This window comes from Entelurus aequoreus, linkage group LG07 (assembly GCF_033978785.1).
Source record: "Entelurus aequoreus isolate RoL-2023_Sb linkage group LG07, RoL_Eaeq_v1.1, whole genome shotgun sequence".
Taxonomy (NCBI): Eukaryota; Metazoa; Chordata; class Actinopteri; order Syngnathiformes; family Syngnathidae; genus Entelurus; species Entelurus aequoreus.
Genome location: NC_084737.1, coordinates 75930910 through 75951569, shown reverse-complemented (window position 1 = coordinate 75951569; position 20660 = coordinate 75930910). Strand labels below are relative to the sequence as shown.

General features: G+C 40.0%; 1 protein-coding gene across 1 annotated transcript in view; it reads right to left on the bottom strand.

The window, feature by feature from the left end:
- Positions 1–20660, bottom strand: part of nphp4 (nephronophthisis 4) — a 486853-nt gene that overhangs the window by 382510 nt on the left and 83683 nt on the right. Inside the window, exon 8 of the mRNA XM_062054501.1 lies at positions 9502–9638. Within this exon, the coding sequence (XP_061910485.1) occupies positions 9502–9638 (137 nt within the window). The remainder of the gene's footprint in view (positions 1–9501; positions 9639–20660) is intronic.

The following is a 20660-nucleotide window of genomic DNA, read 5'->3' as shown; positions in this document are numbered from 1 at the left end:
GTTAAAATGCCACGTTCTTGAATGCACCTCCGCTAAGCATGGTCAAACCGACATCATGACCATGTGACGTGTGCTTGAGGAGATAAGGGTAGAAATGAGCGGTGACAGTGTGATCGTTTCGCCACTAAAAATAGAAATACTTAAATGGAGATTACGAGCAGGCAGCGTAAAAGATGCGTCTCATGCTGCGCTGTACATTTCTCCACCCTATTTCTCTTTTGACGCTCAATTTCAGCACACTGGCACGGCGCCACCCAACACACACATTTAGGCACAAACTCACACAGCCAAAAAAAAAAAAAAGAGTTGGCGGGTGAGGCGTCAGCATCACTTCAAAGACAGCTTGATGACAATCCAGCTGGAGTCACACTTCTAAAGGTCACACACTCACACACACACACACACACACACACACACACACACACACACACACACACACACACACACACACACACACACACACACACACACACACACACACACACACACACACACACACACACACACATTCTCTTTCTCTATCTGCAAGTATTTGTCTCTCACACTTGCACAGTCATCCACAGTTTAATTAAAAGCTGTAATCGACTTGATTCCTGTGCCTATTAACACCTCTCAAAGATGCGAGAATGTCGTCACAGTGCTCGGACTTTTTTTTTTTTTTTTTTTAAGAGTCTGAAGCTCCAAACTAATCTACACAGGGCACGCTGTTTGTGAAGTTCGCCAAAAAAAGAGGCAGGGAAATAAACATATTCATGCCAGGGTGCCAATTAGCTCACAGTGAAGATGACAGATATAGATATACCGGTACATTTCGGTTGGTTATAAGGCAGAGGTGTCCAAACTTTTTCCCGCTGAGGGCCACACACTGAAATATCAAAGCAAGCGGGGGCCATTTTGATATTTTTTATGTTAAAAACCAATACAATATATGTATAAAAAATATACATTTAGGCCTCCACTCAGGCTTTATCCTTTGGAACCCCAAAGGGTTTAGGTAAAAAAAATATTTAAAATGTGTCATTATTTAGTATTATTATTATCATCCAAGGTTTAACTCTCCAGATCAACATTAGGTCTATCTGTCAATATAAAGTTTTTCTTTTGAAGATTTAAGCTGTATGCTCTTTTTGTCAAAGAAAACCCTGTTTTTTTTATGGAAAAAAACACAAAATACCGTATTTCCTTGAATAGCCGCAGGGGCGCTAATTAATTTAAAACCTCCTGTCACTCCGGCGTTTACCGGAAGCCGGCGGGATGGCCGTGCATGCGGTAATTATTTTAAAACCCTCTTCTCACTCCGGCGTTTACCAAAAGGAATGCGGTAAATTTAGGCGTGCGCTTTGAGTGTGATGTAAGCATACCATCATGAAAAGCACATTTAATTAAAAAAAACGTTATTATGGTCTTACCTGTACTTATAAATGGAGTCTATTTGCAGCTCCTTCTGACCAAAAGCATCGATAACTTGTTTATAGAAGTCTTCATTATTTTCTTTCTTCCGTTTTAAAAGTGTCTCTGTCTCGATGGAGATATTCCTTTAATTATTACCTCCTGCTTCGATTGAAAGTCCAGTTTAGAAAACTGTTTTATTTTAGATACCGGTATGTAATCCTCCATGTTAAAAAAAAAAAAATCTCTTGCTGCGTGTAGTCACTTCTTCTGCAGTACCAGAAGTCGCAAGAAGGATCACTAGCGCGGTAGCGCCCTCTACCACCAGGAGGCGGGAGTCATTTAATGACTTATACAGTATTTGACACACGCAGCTACGGTATATTAATAAAACATAGCTGCTTACTGTTCTTTTTAGCATTCAATAGCTTGGACCTTAAAATGCTACTGAATAGCTCTTTATCTTTTTTCCTTTGTGCGATTGCAAACTACTGAAAGCAGCTTCCTCCATTTTGAAAATGAGGACAGGTAAAGCGTCACTCGTGACGTAACGAATTTGACCCGGTGGAAGTTCTAGCCATATGCTAAATATTTTGCGAAACGAGTTTGACCCGGCGAAAATTATAGACATGCGATAATAAAATTAATATTTTGCGAAAGGAATTTGATCCGGCGTTAATAATGAACCGGCGATAAGGCCAAGCATGCGTTAATTATTTTGAGAAACGAGTTTGACCCGGCAGTAATTCTAGACGTGCGAATACTATATTCCCTGCGCCAATTCAAGGAAATACGGTATGCAATATTTTCCCCCAATAACATTTTAAAGTGGAATATTTGAGATTATAAAATAATTGGCGCTCATAGCATAACTCATAACATTGATTCATTATTATTTTTTGAGCAATGACACTTAAAAAATGTTTTTAAATTTTTTTTTTAAAAAGTCCCACTAATATTATTGGGGATCCAAAAGGGTCCTGCTCAGTAAAGTATTAAAAAATAAATCATACATTTTTTTCAAACTTTTAACACAATAGTCTCAAGATCAACTCCAGATCCATCCGTCAATTATAACTTTTATTGTTGTTTATGTTTTTTGTTTGTTCGTTTTAGGCCCTTGTTTAAAAAAAAACAGCTTAGTTCTTAATAAGGCAAACACAAAATATGCAACATTTTCCCCAAAAAATGTCTCAAAGTGGAATATTTAATGTGACGTAATTGGAGCCTTGAATAGGTCAATAATTCATAATGACATTGATTTTGATTCATTATTATCTTTTAAATAAAGAAACATTTTATTGTTACATTTCACCTGTTTGCTCTTTTATACCACTTTTTATGTTTTAAATTTTTTTTTTATCGTATTTTCAGAATGTGCCACAGGGCCGTTAAAATATTACCTGCGGGCCGCAAATGGCCCCCGGGCCGCACTTTGGACACCCCTGTTATAAAGTCTTGATTTGGTTAATTTTCGAAACTGTAAGAAAACAAAAATTGCTAAGCTTTTGTGTGATGCAAAGTGGAAAAGTGTTCTGTGGTCTGACGAGTCAACATTTCAAATTGTTTTTGGAAATTGCAGGACGTTTTCCAAAGAGGAAAAGAACCATCCGGACTTTAATAGGCACAAAGTTGAAAAGCCAGCATGTGTGATGGTATGGGGGTGTATTAGTGCCCAAGACATGGGTAACTTACACATCTGTGAAGGCACCATTAATGCTGAAAGGTACATACAGGTTTTGGAGCAACATATGTCGCCATCCAAGCCACGTTATCATGGACGCCCCTGCTTATTTCAGCAAGACAATGCCAAGCCACATTCTGCACGTGTTACAACAGCGTGGCTTGGTAGTAAAAGAGTGCGGGTACTAGACTGGCCTGCTTGTAGTCCAGACCTGTCTCCCTGTGTGGCGCATTATGAAGCCTAAAATACGACAAAGGAGACCACGGACTGTTGAACAACTTAAGCTGTACATCAAGCAAGACTGGGAAAGAATTACACCAGAAAAGCTTCAAAAATTGGTCTCCTCAGTTGCCAAACGTTTACAGAGTGTTGTTAAAAGGAAAGGCCATGTAACACAGTGGTAAAAATGCCCCTGTGTCAACTTTTTTGCAGTGTGTTGCTGCCATTAAATTCTAAGTTAATGATTAGTTGCAAAAACATTGTTTACGTCTCTCAGTTCGAACATTAAGTATCTTGTGTTTGGAGTGTGTTCTATTGAATATAAGTTGAAAAGGATTTACAAATCATTGTATTCTGTTTTTATTGTCAATTTACACAATGTGCCAACTTCACTGGTTTGGGGTTTTGTAATAATGACAAAAATTAAATACAAATTATTCAAACAAATAGATCAGTAGTTGTCAAACTTTTTTCACCAAGTAGCACCTCCGAAAACACTTCGCTTTCCCAGTACCACCATAATGACCAACATTCAAATACAGTAGCGTAATAGGCCTAAATATTCATTAAAACAAGGGAGAGGTTTTATTTAACAAGAATATTTAATATTTTGGCCACTGTAACATTACACACAGTTTGAACAGTAACGCTGTGTTTTGAATATTTAATTACCGGTAAGTGATTCTTTGGCGTGCCACTAGATGGAGCCCAATCTGGGCTGCACTGTATTTGTTTACAGAGTAGACACGTGGCTTGTGTCAGTAACAGGTCTATCTCAGAAGAAATTAAGAAATTTGGTGAGGTCACACACTGATGTTGGTGGAGAAGGCCTGGCTCTAAGTCTCCGTTCTAAATCATCCCAAAGGTGTTCTATCGGGTTCAGGTCAGGACTCTGTGCAGGCCAGTCAAGTTCATCCACACCAGACTCTCTCACCCATGTCTTTATGGACCTTGCTATGTGCACTGGTGCACAGTCATGTTGGAAGAGGAAGGGCCCGATCCAAACTGTTCCCACAAGGTTGGGAGCATGGAATTGTCCAACATGTTTAGTTATCCTGGTGCAATCAAAGTTAATTTCACTGGAACTAAGGGGCCGACCCCAATTCATGAAAAACAACCCCACACCATAATCCCTCCTCCACCAAATTTCGCACTCGGCACAATGCAGTCCGAAATGTGCCGTTCTCCTGGCAACCTCCAAACCCAGACTGGTCCATCAGATTGCCAGATGGAAAAGCGTGATTCATCACTCCAGAGAAGGCGTCTCCACTGCTCTAGAGTCCAGTGGCTTCGTGCTTTACACCACTGCATCCCACACTTTGTATGGCTTAGATGCAGCTGTTCGGCCATGGAAACCCACTCCATGAAGCTCTCTGCGTACTGTACGTGGGCTAATTGGAAGGTCACATGAAGTTTGGAGCTCTGTAGCAACTGACTGTGCAGAAAGTCTTTGCACTATGTGCTTCAGCATCCGCTGACCCGTCTCTGTCAGTTTACGTGGCCTACCACTTGGTGGCTGAGTTGCTGTTGTTCCCAAACTCTTCCATTTTCTTATAATAAAGCCGACAGTTGACTTTGGAATATTTAGGAACGAGGAAATTTCACGACTGGATTTGTTGCACAGGTGGCATCTATGACAATGGCAATATAATCTTAGAGAAAAATGAAACCTAAAACATTTGTATGCACGTATAACACGAAAGACTTTTAGCATATCAGTATGTGGAATTATATTATGGAATGGATTAAGTAAAGAAGTGAAAAAATTTAACAACATGATCCACTTTAAGAAACCGTTAAAACTACAGGTGTTTACAAAGTACAAAGAAGAACAATACTGGTAAATGACTTGAACTCGAGTTAAAAAAAGACATTATTTATGTCATCATAAGTGACTTACCTTGTTATGAAGAAAACTGTTGTATTAAAGGCCTACTGAAAGCCACTACTACCGACCACGCAGTCTGATAGTTTATATATCAATGATGAAATCTTAACATTGCAACACATGCCAATACGGCCGGGTTAACTTATAAAGTGCAATTTTAAATTTCCTGCTAAACTTCCGGTTGAAAACGTCTATGTATGATGACGTATGCGCGTGACGTCAATCGTTGAAACGGAAGTATTGGTACACCATTGAATCCAATACAAAAAAGCTCTGTTTTCATCTCAAAATTCCACAGTATTCTGGACATCTGTGTTGGTGAATCTTTTGCAATTTGTTTAATGAACAATAAAGACTGCAAAGAAGAAAGTTGTAGGTGGGATCGGTGTATTAGCGGCTGGCTGCAGCAACACAACCAGGAGGACTTTGACTTGGATAGCAGACGTGCTAGCCGACGCTAGCCGCCGACCGCACGGATGATCGGGTGAAGTCCTTCGTCCTTCCGTCGATCGCTGGAACGCAGGTGAGCACGGGTGTTGATGAGCAGATGAGTGCTGGCTGGCGTAGGTGGAGCGCTAATGTTTTTATCATAGCTCTGTGAGGTAACGTTGCTAAGTTAGCTTCAATGGCGTCATTAGCAACAGCATTGTTAAGCTTCGCCAAGCTGGGAATAATTAACCGTGTATTTACATGTACATGGTTTAATAGTATTGTTGATCTTCTGTCTATCCTTCCAGTCAGGGATTTATTTATTTTGTTTCTATCTGCATTTGAGCTCGATGCTATCACGTTAGCTCAGTAGCTAAAGAGCTTCGCCGATGTATTGTCGTGGAGATAAAAGTCACTGTGAATGTCCATTTCTCGTTCTCGACCCTCATTTTCAAGAGGATATAGTATCCGAGGTGGTTTAAAATACAAATCCGTGATCCACAATAGAAAAAGGAGAAAGTGTGGAATCCAATGAACCCTTGTACCTAAGTTACGGTCAGAGCGAAAAAAGATACTTCCTGCACTGCACTGTAGTCCTTCACTCTCACTTTCCTCATCCACGAATCTTTCATCCTCGCTCAAATTAATGGGGTAATCGTCGCTTTCTCGGTCCGAATCTCTCTCGCTGCATTGTAAACAATGGGAAAAGGTGAGGAGTCCTTCCTCCGGTGACGTCACGCTACTTCCGGTATAGGCAAGGCTTTTTTTATCAGCGACCAAAAGTTGCGACCTTTATCGTCGTTGTTCTCTACTAAATCCTTTCAGCAAAAATATGGCAATATCGCGAATGATCAAGTATGACACATAGAATAGATCTGCTGTTTAAATAAAAAAAAATCATTTCAGTAGGCCTTTAAAACTAAACCGACTGTAATGTGCATGTAAATGTCTACATACAGAGTACAGGGAGTGAACATATGTATAAGTAATTGATATGATGTGGAAAAGGGTTAGGATTAAATAAGCATTGCTTCCCACTGGGTTGAGTTTTTCCTTGCCCTGATGTGGGATCTGAACCGAGGATGTCGTTGTGGCTTGTGCAGCCCTTTGAGATACTTGTGATTTAGGGCTACCGGTTTATAAATAAACATTGATTGATTGATTGATTCTTCCTACTCCTTTTTGGACATGTTGTAAAGAAAATGTAAATACTGTATGTGATGCATCATTTTGATATGATATGTGTTCAAACAAACCCAATTTGAATCTGGACCTCTCACTTACTGCGTACCGTATGGTGACGGTTTGACCCAGGAACAGATTGTTTAAATTTTAGTAAAGAAAATCAATGTTTTCCTGTTTGGATTGAGATATTTGGGACAATAAAAACAAAGCAAAATATACAATACAAATGTGGCCCCTAGTGGCAATGACTGAAATAATGACATTATCTGAGCAATTATCTTATTTATGAATTTTAGTAAGACAATATCATGATGTGGTATCAACATGATGTTTTGTTCTTAGTCCAATTGTGTGTATTGTCAGGTATTTTAGAATTCTTTGGGCGGAGAAAAGCAAAGCCGTAGCAATCTTTGATTAAATCCGTTGAGTGACGCAGAGAGCGGCAAATATGAGCGAAAGAATGATAACTTGAATTATATATTTGGACACAAAATATTATTAGTGTGCAGGCTTCTCGTCCCTGTGTTGCCACAATAATAGCAAGCCCACTTCTGCACGTCAAATATGATTAAGCATCCGGTTACTACAGACTCCCAAGAAAAAGGAGAGAATGCATTGCTGTATGTCACATTTCATTGGGAAGTAATGTGCCATGGCAGCTGTAAAGAGAAAAGGAAGGGGATTTTGTTTGCAGGTTGCGTAAACAAAGAGTTAGATAAAGGAAAACGTCAGGACCGGGGAAATAATCTTGGCAGGGGTGCATCAAGGCTATCGCGGCCATCTTTAATTTGAAGAATTTGCCTCAGGATCTGTTTATATGTGCGCTTACAGTATGGTATCACTTTCATGGTGCATTTGGGGATTTTGAAGTATGTAAACCAATGCAATAAAACTAGATTTTCATTAGTGGGGGGGTTGGTTATTTGTTTGTGTACTAATTCTGTCCACAATCATTTATATAATACCTGGACTGATAACATTTCAAATACAGTATATACCGGTTGGACCCAAAAAGAAGACAATCCTAAATATACTGTAAGATGACCTGTCAGTAAAAATAATTGTCTTTTTATATAACTTTGTAATACAGAATCAAAAGACAAAGTCTTTCTGTCGAGTTTCAGATGAAAGTTCTCTTTTTCTGGCCATTTTGAGCGTTTAATTGACCCCACAAATGTGATGCTCCAGAAACTCAATCTGCTCAAAGGAAGGTCAGTTGTGTAGCTTCTGTAACAAGCTAAACTGTTTTCAGATGTGTGAACATGATTGCACAAGGGTTTTCAAATCATCAATTAGTCTTCTGAGCCAATGAGCAAACACATTGTACCATTAGAACACTGGAGTGATAGTTGCTGGAAATGGGCCTCTATACACCTATGTAGATATTGCACCAAAAACCAGACATTTGCGGCTAGAATAGTCATTTACCACATTAGCAATGTATAGAGTGTATTTCTTTAAAGTTAAGACTAGTTTAAAGTTATCTTCATTGAAAAGTACAGTGCTTTTCCTTCAAAAATAAGGACATTTCAATGTGACCCCAAACTTTTGAACGGTAGTGTATATATATATATATATATATATATATATATATATATATATATATATATATATACACACACACATTATATATATATATATATACACATTATATATATATATATATATATATATATATATATATATATATATATATATATATATATATATATACATACATACACATATATATATACACATTATATGTATATATATATATGATGTGTATACATATATACATTATATATATAAGTATGCATCTCTTGAACATGAATATAAGACGACCCACATATTGTAATAAGTAATAAAAAAAATTAAAACATTACAAAATATATATATATATTTTTTAATGAAAGCCAAAAACATAACAAAATTGTGACGTAATTAATAATATACTTTTATGACAGTGTTAAAATAAGTTTGAACTTTTATTAATGTGTATACATAATGTGTGTTTATTTTATTTTATTCTATGTATTTTTACTTTGTCCAGGGACTACGGATGTGAACTAGCCTGCTAATTCTAGTGAAATTATATTTGTATCTTATATACTTTTGTATATTGATTTGCACTGTACCTTTAAAAAAAAGTATAATAAGGTGTTTAATTTTTTATATTATTTACAATGCACACATGTTAAAAGCGTAATTACATTGTTGTGTTTATTAGACAAAAATAATAAAGATGGCAAGCAAAAACAAAAACATTTAAACTAATTTCGCCAAAATACGCATTGAGGCTATAAAGAGTGTTTTATCCAAATATTCCATTAATCAAACAATCTAATCGATAGATTACTCAATGACTGAAATAATCGATAGCTGCAAACTGAAACTGAAAATATGTGATGTACCATTTTGTAATTTTATGCTAGTTCAAAATGAATTAAAACCATAACCATAATGTCAAACTGTGCATTTAATACTACCATGAATTGAACATTAGAAACTCCTATTCAACATCCTCAGAAGCTTATACAGTATCTATTCTAAACTGTTTTCATAGTGCCTAAGTAGGATGTTATTATATTGTTATCTTGCTTACAGAAGAAATTGGTGACCTTAGGTGACCCTTACAGAAGAAGTGAAACAAATGTTTATAACGCCCATTTTGGTGTGTGAAAGGCGGATAAAGACGGTGGCGTGTGATGGAAGAGCAGCGTGTTACCGTGTTCTGGCAGTCGGCATTGATCAGCTCCAGCAGCTGATTCTCAAAGGCCTCGAGGGACGGCTGGAGGCAGACTGTCAGTCTGTGCAGGGTGAAGGGCAGCATATTGAGCAGCACAGGTTTCAACAGAGCATCGCCTGTTGAAAGTGGAAAAAAACTCGGTATCAGAGCATGTTCACGCCGTTTGCATCGATGGGATTTCCTTCTAACGGCTTGGAGAGGACTCCAGCTTCAGGCATTTGCCCTCTTTACCTCACTTCCAATTCTGATATGGTCGATCCTATTTGGATTTTGTGGCCTTCCACACACAAAGAATGCAAACGTTTACACCTATAAATATTAATCGGATACTCCGCGCTTTTTTGCTGTCCTCAAAGTAAGTCAAATAGACATGAGGTGATTTGGTGTAACAGTCATGCCACTACAAGTTATGTGTGAGCTAACTGCGAAAAGTAAGCCTGAAACTATGGCGTCACATTAGTACCAAAAATCCAAGCGCGTAAAAACTGTTATCGCGCGCTGATTCTCCACTTCGTGCGCGCGCGACACCCTTTTGCGCGCGCGCGGACCCTTCTTGCGCGCGCTGTCGCTTTTTGCGCGCGCTGTCGCTTTTTGCGCGCGCTGTCGCTTTCTGCGCGCGCGCGCTGTGGCTTTCTGCACGCGCGCGCTGTGGCTTTCTGCACGCGCTATGGCGTCACATTAGTACCAAAAATCCAAGCGTGTAAAAACTGTTATCGCGCGCTGATTGTCCACTTCGTTCGTGCGCGCGACACCCTTTTGCGCGCGCGCGGCGCCTTTCTGCGCGCGCGCCGTGCCTTTCTGCGCGCGCGCCGTCTCGGTCTGTGCGCTGTCATGTTTCATTTTGGTACTTTGGGGGCGGGTGTGCTTAGACCGCCCCTTCTTTCTGATTGGCTTTGAAAAAAAAAAAGAAAAGAAAAAAAAAAGAAAAATACAACTTCAAGTAGGTTGTAAAAAAAAAAGGCAGATGAAGTGAAACTATAGCAATGCTTTTCTTTCCACTCTCTCATGCACACAGATACTCATGTTATGAGAAGTATATTGTTTCAAAAATATTAACATTAATTGTTGATATTTTAAACATCTTTCAGATTACATTGCTCGAATTCAAAAACCACTTTACTACACAAATATTAGGCCCAATGTGCAGGATTATTCTATTAGTATTAGTTATTTTTCGTTTTATCATATCTTAGCTTATTTTTATGTTTTATCATATCTTAGCCTATTTTTATATGGTCTTATTATATTTATATTTCAGTTTTTATTTTATTTTATTTTATTTTATAGTTTTTCATATTGTAGTTTATTTTTATGTTTGATTATATCTTATCTTATTTCATATTATTTTTGGACTTTTACCTGATGTGTATTTTAATTATTTTTAATCCATTTATTTGATCATCTAGTGTTTCCTCAAAGAGCCCTCTGGATCTCCACATCCAGAGGGTTCCTGTGATTGGCTATTGTCATTGTGTTGTTATTATTATTGTTGTTGTTGTTTGTTTATTTTTATGTACATGTTTGACTGTCTTCATGGGGTGTGGGTGTTATTTCTCATTTTGTTTTTAACTATGTAAAGCACCTTGAGCTGCATTTTAAATGTATGAAAAGTGCTTTATAAATAAAAATGTATTATTATTATTTTTAGTAATAGTACCCTTACAATCACTCCAAAGCAGTTCAATAACTTACCTCTTTTTCAGCCAACATTTTTTTATCCACTTCTTCCTCCGTAAATCTTGATACATATTGACGATGACCCGCCCTGCTATACTTCTGATTGCTCTAAGCCAATCAGAAAGAAGGGGCGGTCTAAGCATGCCCGCCCCTAAAGTACCAAAATGAAACATGACAGCGCACAGACCGAGACAGCGCGCGCGCACAGAAAGCGACAGCGCGCGTGCGCAGAAAGCGACAGCGCACGCGCGCAGAAAGCGACAGCGCGCGCGCGCAGAAAGCGACAGCGCGCGCGCGCAGAAAGCAACAGCGCGCGCGCGCAGAAAGCGACAGCGCGCGCGCAGAAAGCGACAGCGCGCGCGCAGAAAGCGACAGCGCGCGCAGAAAGCGACAGCGCGCGCGCAGAAAGCGACAGCGCGCGCGCAGAAAGCGACAGCGCGCGCGCAGAAAGCGACAGCGTGCGCGCAGAAAGCGACAGCGCGTCAGAAGTATAGCAGGGCGGGTCATCGTCAATATGTATCAAGATTTACGGAGGAAGAAGTGGATAAAAAAATGTTGGCTGAAAAAGAGGTAAGTTATTGAACTGTTTTGGAGGGATTGTAAGGGTACTATTACTAAAAATAATAATAATACATTTTTATTTATAAAGCACTTTTCATACATTTAAAATGCAGCTCAAGGTGCTTTACATAGTTAAAAACAAAATGAGAAATAACACCCACACCCCATGAAGACAGTCAAACATGTACATAAAAATAAACAAACAACAACAACAATAATAATAAGTGAAGTGAAGTGAATTATATTTTATATAGCGCTTTTCTCTAGTGACTCAAAGCGCTTTACATAGTGAAAACCCAATATCTAAGTTACATTTAAACCAGTGTGGGTGGCACTGAGAGCAGGTGGGTAAAGTGTCTTGCCCAAGGACACAACGGCAGTGACTAGGATGGCGGAAGCGGGAATCGAACCTGCAACCCTCAGGTTGATGGCACGGCCACTCTACCAACCGAGCTATACCGGGGCGGTATAGCTCGAGCTATACCGCCCCGGTATAGCTCGGTATATAACAACACAATGACAATAGCCAATCACAGGAACCCTCTGGATGTGGAGATCCAGAGGGCTCTTTGAGGAAACACTAGATGATCAAATAAATGGATTAAAAATAATTAAAATACACATCAGGTAAAAGTCCAAAAATAATATGAAATAAGATAAGATATAATCAAACATAAAAATAAACTACAATATGAAAAACTATAAAATAAAATAAAATACAATAAAAACTGAAATATAAATATAATAAGACCATATAAAAATAGGCTAAGATATGATAAAACATAAAAATAAGCTAAGATATGATAAAACATAAAAATAACTAATACTAATAGAATAATCCTGCACATTGGGCCTAATATTTGTGTAGTAAAGTGGTTTTTGAATTTGAGCAATGTAATCTGAAAGATGTTTAAAATATCAACAATTAATGTTAATATTTTTGAAACAATATACTTCTCATAACATGAGTATCTGTGTGGTGTGCATGAGAGAGTGGAAAGAAAAGCATTGCTATAGTTTCACTTCATCTGCCTTTTTTTACAACCTACTTGAAAATGTATTTTTCTTCTTTTTTTTTTTCTTTTTTTTTCAAAGCCAATCAGAAAGAAGGGGCGGTCTAAGCACGCCCGCCCCCAAAGTACCAAAATGAAACATGACAGCGCACAGACCGAGACAGCGCACGTGCACGCAAGAAGGCGCCGCGCGTGCGCACGAAGTGGAGAATCAGCGCGCGATAACAGTTTTTACGCGCTTGGATTTTTGGTACTAATGTGACGCCATATGAAACGTCTTAATAGTCGCTTTTTATGAATGTTTGCCGGGTCACGGCGGCTTTACAAGGCATGGAAACAGAGAGGCTTCAATGAGTTTCACATCACCGCTTGAATTGATTGTAAAATCAAATTGCCACTTTAGTTGTTTGCGTACCATAAAACCACCGGATGAGCGTGTTCAACATCTGGCAACCCACTGCTATTGCTGGGTTGCGACCACCTCCCGGTTTCACTTGCGGGTAGAGATGTCCGAAAACATCGGACTGCCGATAATATCGGCCGATAAATGCTTTAAAATGTAATATCGGAAATTATCGGTATCGGTTTCAAAAAGTAAGATGTATGACTTTTTAAAACGCCGCTGTACGGAGTGGTACACGCACGTAGAGAGAAGTACAGAGCAGTTGCGTCTCCCAGTCATACTTGTCAACCCTCCCGATTTTCCCAGAAGACTCCCGAATTTTATCCCGACAATCTCCCGGGGCAACCATTCTCCCGATTTCCACCCAGACAACAACATTGGGGTCGTGCCTTAAAGGCACTGCCTTTGCGTGCCGGCCCAATCACCTAATATCTACGGCTTTTCACACACACTAGTGAATGCAATGCATACTTGGTCAACAGCCATACAGGTCACACTGAGGGTGGCCGTATAAACAACTTTAACACTGTTACAAATATGCGCCACACTGTGAACCCACACCAAACAAGAATGACAAACACATTTCGGGAGAACATCCGCACCGTAACACAACATAAACACGACAGAACAAGTACCCAGAACCCCTTGCAGCACTGACTCTTCCGGGACACTACAATATACACCCCCCCCCTTAACCCCGCCCCACCCCCCACCTCAACCTCCTCATGCTCTCTCAAGGAGAGCATGTCCCAAATTCCAAGCTGCTGTTTTGAGGCATGTTAAAAAAAATAATGCACTTTGTGACTTCAATAATAAATATGGCAGTGCCATGTTGGCATTTTTTTCCCATAACTATAGTTGATTTATTTTGGAAAACCTTGTTACATTGTTTAATGCATCCAGCGGGGCATCACAACAAAATTAGGCATAATAATGTGTTAATTCCACGACTGTATATATCGGTATCGGTTGATATCGGAACCGGTAATTAAGAGTTGGACAATATCGGATATCGGCAAAAAAGCATTATCGGACTTCTCTACTTGCGGGGGAAACATTTTATTGTGGGAACTTTTCTGTTAATCACCACCCGCTGCACAGGTGGCTTTGAGGATAATATACAAGCCAGATACCATTAAAAAAAATCAAATAACGATTACCGTATTTCCTTGAATTGCCGCCGGGAATATAGTATTCGCCTGCCTAGAATTACAGCCGGGTCAAACTCGTTTCGCAAAATAATTAGCGCATGCTTGGCACTTCCGCCGGGTCAAATATGAGTCATTAAATGACTTCCGCCTCCTGGTGGTAGAGGGCGCTAGTGATCCTTCTTGCGACTGCTGGTACTGCAGAAGACCGGTGCTGCAGAAGAAGACAACACGCAGCAAGAGTGAGCAGCCATTGTTTGCTTGCACTTTTAACATGGAGGGTTAAAAAACTAAAATAAAACCGTTTTCTAAACTGGACTTTCAATCGAAGCAGGAGGTAATACTTAAAGGAAGATCTCCATCGAGACAGAGAGACTTTTAAAACTGAAGAAAGATAAGGAAGACTTCTATAGGAGCTGCGCATGGACTCATTTATACCTAAAGGTAAGACCATAATAACGTTTTTTTAATTAAATGTGATTTTCATGATAAGGTAAGTGCCGGAGTGAGAAGAGGTTTTAAAATAATTAGCGCATGCTTGCCAATCCCGCATGCTTTTGGTAAACGCAGGAGTAAGAAGAGGTTTTAAATTAATTAGCGCCCCGGCGGCTATTCAAGGAAATACGGTAGGCTAAAAAAAAAAATTCTGAAAAACAAATAAAGCTAGTTCAGTGTGGGTTTGGCAAGGTTTTTTTTATGCTAAACATTGCACAATATGCACTGTATTCCATGTCAAAGTTTCCTAAAGAAAACTGATGGTATGTTTGTGTATGGAGAATAAGAAAAGTCTAAAAATTAATAAACAAGCTTTTACAGTTCAGTACAAGTATGTACACATACCTTGACAAAGTGGTCACGACAAACTCGAGCGTGTTGTTGACTCGGCTCAATTTGGACAAGAGATTCATCGCGGAAAGATATCATTTGGCAGTTTCTCCGTGTTTTTTGGTTGATTTAACAACTTTTTTTCCTTTATGATGAACTATCTTATATAGGAACTATAATAGCTTTTTACAGAATGCCAATTGGAGCAATTTCCAAAGGCGAGAACAGCTTACGTATATTAGGGATGAGTCCATTTCATATTTGAACCGATACAGTACCAATTTCCAGTACCTGAGAATTGATACCGGTACTCAACAATACCCATTTTTAGTACGTTTGTGTGTGTTCATGTGTAAATAAGTGATAACTGTTCTGTCCAGCTGTTATATCTTGTTTTCTTACACTTCGGAGTGTAATTTGCAAGTATTACATAGTATACTTTGCATTCAAATGCAGTTCCAACTTCTGCCAAGATGGCAGTAGTGTATAGGCTACGGTGTTGCCTTCACCGGGAAGTAGTCTTTGCCATTAAGCTGGATGTGCCAATCTTGTTTTTTTAGTGCTACAAATTGTTTATATTGTAAGTATTGTTTTTAATACACATCAGCTGTTTGATTGTAACGTGCATCTTGGATGTAGTTTTGATTACCAAAATTAGAGGTGTTGAAATTCCCGTTTAAAATTGCTAATGCTAATTGGTAGCACATGTATGGGATATCCATTGTAAATTAGCATTGAGCAAGTGAATTTTGAAAAGTGGAGCCTTACTGTGCTTTTGAGTGTTTTCTATCAGGCATGCTTGCTTTGTTGGCATGGAAACTTGTAACTGTATCTAGAAAAAGTTATATACAACAAAAGTAGCAAAATATGGTACTGTTTGACACTACGTGACTCGATGGAATTCGGCCGGTTCCTTAAAAAGTAACAAGTTTGGTACACATCTATGCGTACCACCAAGCAATGGTTAAAGGCCTACTGAAAGCCACTACTACCGACCACGCAGTCTGATAGTTTATATATCAATGATGAAATCTTAACATTGCAACACATGCCAATACAGCCGGGTTAGCTTACTAACGTGCAATTTTAAATTTCGCGCCAAAATATCCTGCTGAAAACGTTTCGGTATGATGACGCCTGCGCGTGACGTCACGGATTGTAGAGGACATTTTGGGACAGCATGGTGGCCAGCTATTAAGTCGTCTGTTTTCATCGCAAAATTCCACAGTATTCTGGACATCTGTGTTGGTGAATCTTTTGCAATTTGTTCAATTAACAATGGAGACAGCAAAGAAGAAAGCTGTAGGTGGGAAGCGGTGTATTGCGGCGGGCTGCAGCAACACAAACACAGCCGGTGTTTCATTGTTGAAAGATGACAGTCAAGCTTTACTATGGAACAGAGAGGTCAAGTGAACACGGTTGGATTGCACCACACACACAAAGTACAGTGTATTATGCAGCGATCATTTTGAAAGATCGTGTTTCGAAGAGGGTCCCTTGCGAAGGGGAAAAAATGGGCATCGCCCCCACCCGTCGACTGGTGCTGAAGAAAGGTGCGGGGCCAACTATTTTCAACAGACCACGGCCAGGCATCTGTGGCAGTGTCACTGTCAGTGCTCCCAGTGCCAGTGCTTCGACAAGTTCAGACCACCCCATCCCCTCCACTAGTGGACAGACCATGCACATGAGGTCTGCATTTGCCAAAAGGGAAAGGAAGAGGGTAAGGATCTTGATTTCGAGTTTCCATAGTCATACTCACAGACATAGTCATAGACTACTCCATGAACAATGAAATAAATTAACAATAAAATAGCGTCGGGTTCAAAGCGGTATGGCTCTATCCCTTGTTGCGGTTGGGCCTGGCCGAGTGGTCCTGCCACGCCCACGGCTGCCACGGCGCCTTTCACAGCATCTTCCCTATCTGAATCGCTCCCACTGCCCTCTAGTCCTTCACTCTCACTTTCCTCATCCACAAATCTTTCATCCTCTCTCAAACTAATGGGGTAATCGTCACTTTCTCGGTCCGAATCGCTCTCGCTGCTGGTGGCCATGATTGTAAACAATGTGCAGATGTGAGGAACTCCACAACCGGTGACGTCACGCGCATATCATATCGTCTGCTACTTCCCGTACAGGCAAGGCTTTTTTATCAGCGACCAAAAGTTGCGAACTTTATTGTCGATGTTCTCTACTAAATTCTTTCAGCAAAAATATGGCAATATCACGAAATGATCAAGTATGACACATAGAATGGACTTTAAGAATAACAGAGACCGAATGAGTTTCACACTAACGGCTGATTAGCATGACTAACATTTTAAAGGGCATGCTGGATGCTGACCATTCATGATACTTCAAATGTAACTACTGCCATCTTGTGGAGTTGATAAAATGACAACAGACTGCATCTCAAACTACTTCAGAATGACCGTTCTATTGCTGTGTGTCCTTGTGTCAAAAGACCGGTGACCGCCTCAAACAAACACAGAAATAACTGATTGTTTTTATTTGGCTGAAGAGAGCAACTGAAGCGTTGGATGAAACAGTAAAAGTACACAATCTCAACGCTCCAGCACAACAGAAAGAACATCAACACTGTGATTTTAATCTCTTCAACAGCAGTAAATGCGGCCACTGAGAATTTGATTGCAGCCGTTGTCTCCAGAGCATTGTTTTGAAAGCGGGTGTGAATATCAAGCCAGTGGCTGTGGGTCTTAAAAGGAAGCTTAGGTCTCCCACTGCTCACAGACCCAGAACATGAAGAGGATTAGCCTGTTGCCATACCTTGCACAAACTCCCAATGATTGCGGCTAAGGAAGTGACAGACTTCATTACATTCCCCCCGAGTAACTCACTTCCTGAGCACTTTAGACATTTAAACTTATGATTGAAAAAAAGTTTGCAAAGAGGTCGGGGTTAAAAGCCATGAAAAATGTACATAATGCAAGCTCCTGAAGTCTCCTTTAGAACATTGCACAAGATAGGTTGACCCGGGTCATATTTGAGCCCATTCATGCAAAATTTACTATAATAGGTTTTTAAACAGTAATTTACTTTGAATAGTACATATAAGACATGTTATAATGTTACTTTAAAATCAAGTAGGAACTTAAAAGCACAGTGGTATACTTCAGCTTATGAGTTCATACTGTAGGTTTTTGATGAATGTCACTGCGAACCTTGTAAGATCCAACCAAAACATCCGGTGTCGGACTCGAAAGCATTACCTATGAGCTAACAAGACATAACTATGTTTTTCCAAACATGGGTTTGGAAGAAAGTGAGTGTAAAGGACAGTGCTGAGAAGAAGCGGAGGATTTTCATTAAATTAAAGAAAGGAATCATCCAAAAACATGACCAAGGGGTGCGTGTAGCCGACTTGGCAGAGCAGTACGAACAAAGCACAGCAAGCCTCTTGGTGAGGGCGGTCGCATTTTTCTCCGCTCCCTCCTTCCCTGCTTGCTTTCTTGTGTCCTTGTCCTGTCTGAACTTTTTTGAAGCCTCTTTCTTTGCGCTGTCCTCAAATCTAAACATCAAACATGGATATGATCAGCTGGACTCTCGAAGCAATTGACAAAAGTCTTTTCGACAAGGAAAAGAGGTTCGGGGGAGCCTGGCTGCCCTGATGGAACAATTGCTGCGGGGTACGTGAGAGACTCCTGGGATAAATGGAGAATCATGTGCCTCTCAGTCCTTTCCATCGAGGACGTGGAAGACATCTACCTATTTGGAACCGTGATCGCGGGGCACCTGCTGATTGGGCTGGGCATTGCTCTGGTGTATCGTCAAATTCGGAAGACGATGGCAGCCACTCAAGGAGCCCGACGGCTGTTCATCGCAATGGAAGGATTGGGTCGGGCTGTGGGAACACAGACTGGCGATTTCTGATTTGAATCGCAAAATGGATCTCATCATGGAGAAGGAAGAATTAAATTGAATTTGAGAGAACCAGCACGGACGGACACAGAGCGGGAATGTCATTGTTTCGACTGCTCGAAGAAAACAACATCTTAATCTACGATTTGACTCCCTCGAATGGCTTTGACGCTATCAGGAACAGGCTGTTCTGAAGAACTCCCCCGAGGACTCCTCAACGATGGACGCTTTTGACCTTCCTTTTTTTCCAATAACACCTGGTGTCGAACTTTGAGATCGGCCCCAGTCCACAAAAACATTTCAACATCTCACCCAAGTTAATTGGGCATACATGCACGCACACGCCCCTCCCCCAATCAATGCCTTCACCACTGCTTAATTCCTCTTCGGGGTTGTGGATGGCTGAGTAGCGCTTTATAGCGGCAGCCGGCCACCAGGGCCCCAAATCCCCCCCCCCCCTCTGTTGCGATTACATGTATCATGTTTATGTGTGCTATGCTATGTGAGGTTTTTTCCTTGGACTCAGTCTGGACCCCAGTCTGGTCCAGCCTTAGACTGATACTTTTTTTACTCTTCCCCCTTTCCCAATGTCACATTTTTCCCACCTTTTTTAAGGAGCGCTGTAAGTGGCTGATCCGTTGGCGGCCCCGTCTTGTCCCCTTGTAACATATGTCTGCTCTTAGTGGGACTGTGCCGAAAATGAAATTTCAGTTCTTATGTGTCTTGAACATGTTAAAGAATGGACAACAATAAAGCTTCTTGAATCTTGAATCTTGAAGTCTGCACCACACTGAAGCAGGAGTCGATAAAGGCTGTAATAACACCAGTCAGGGTCGTTAAAATAATTTCCCAACGGTGTATCCATGAAAATATGGAAAAGCTGCTGATGGTGTGATTGACGGGGAAGCAGCTTGCAGGAGATACCGTAGAAGTCCACTCTCAAAGGTAAATTATTTACAATAATATTATATTACTTTGTAGAACTAATGTCATTTATTGTAGTACATTCTATTGTATTGCTTTTATTGTTGATCGACAAGTTTGTTTTCATATTTAATAGCATGTTTTAATGTTAAAATGATGGTGTTTTTGCATGCAAAAGACCAAATAATTGAATTTCAATTTATTTCAAGAGGTAGACGAACAGGCTAAAAAACAGCTTCTTCCCCAGGGCCATAACCACCCTGAACAGACTTCCCCATTGACCCTCACAACTGCCTTCTCTTCAGTGCAATAACCCATTCCACCAACCACCCTGTTTCATGTAGATATTCATGTACATATTCATTTCACCCTCTGTATAGAGTGTACACTTGTTTTATCGCACTGTATGGAATGGCCTCAATCTCGTTACCCTGCGTAATGACAATAAAGCTGATTCTGATTCTGATTCTAGAACCGAATCGACGTCTCGTGTAAAAATTAATCGACAAGGATTTGTTATTGTCACTTAATAAAATTGTAATTACTGGACAGCCAATAATGTTCATCTTTACACTTTTAGCTCTACAGTACTGAATAAAACTACTTTTTGCACTGATTGCCATGTTTACAGGACATCTTGCACTTTAAATCTGCTGATTTATTTTTCACTGTTTCTTTTGTTTTAATTTTATTTACTTTAATAGGTCTTAA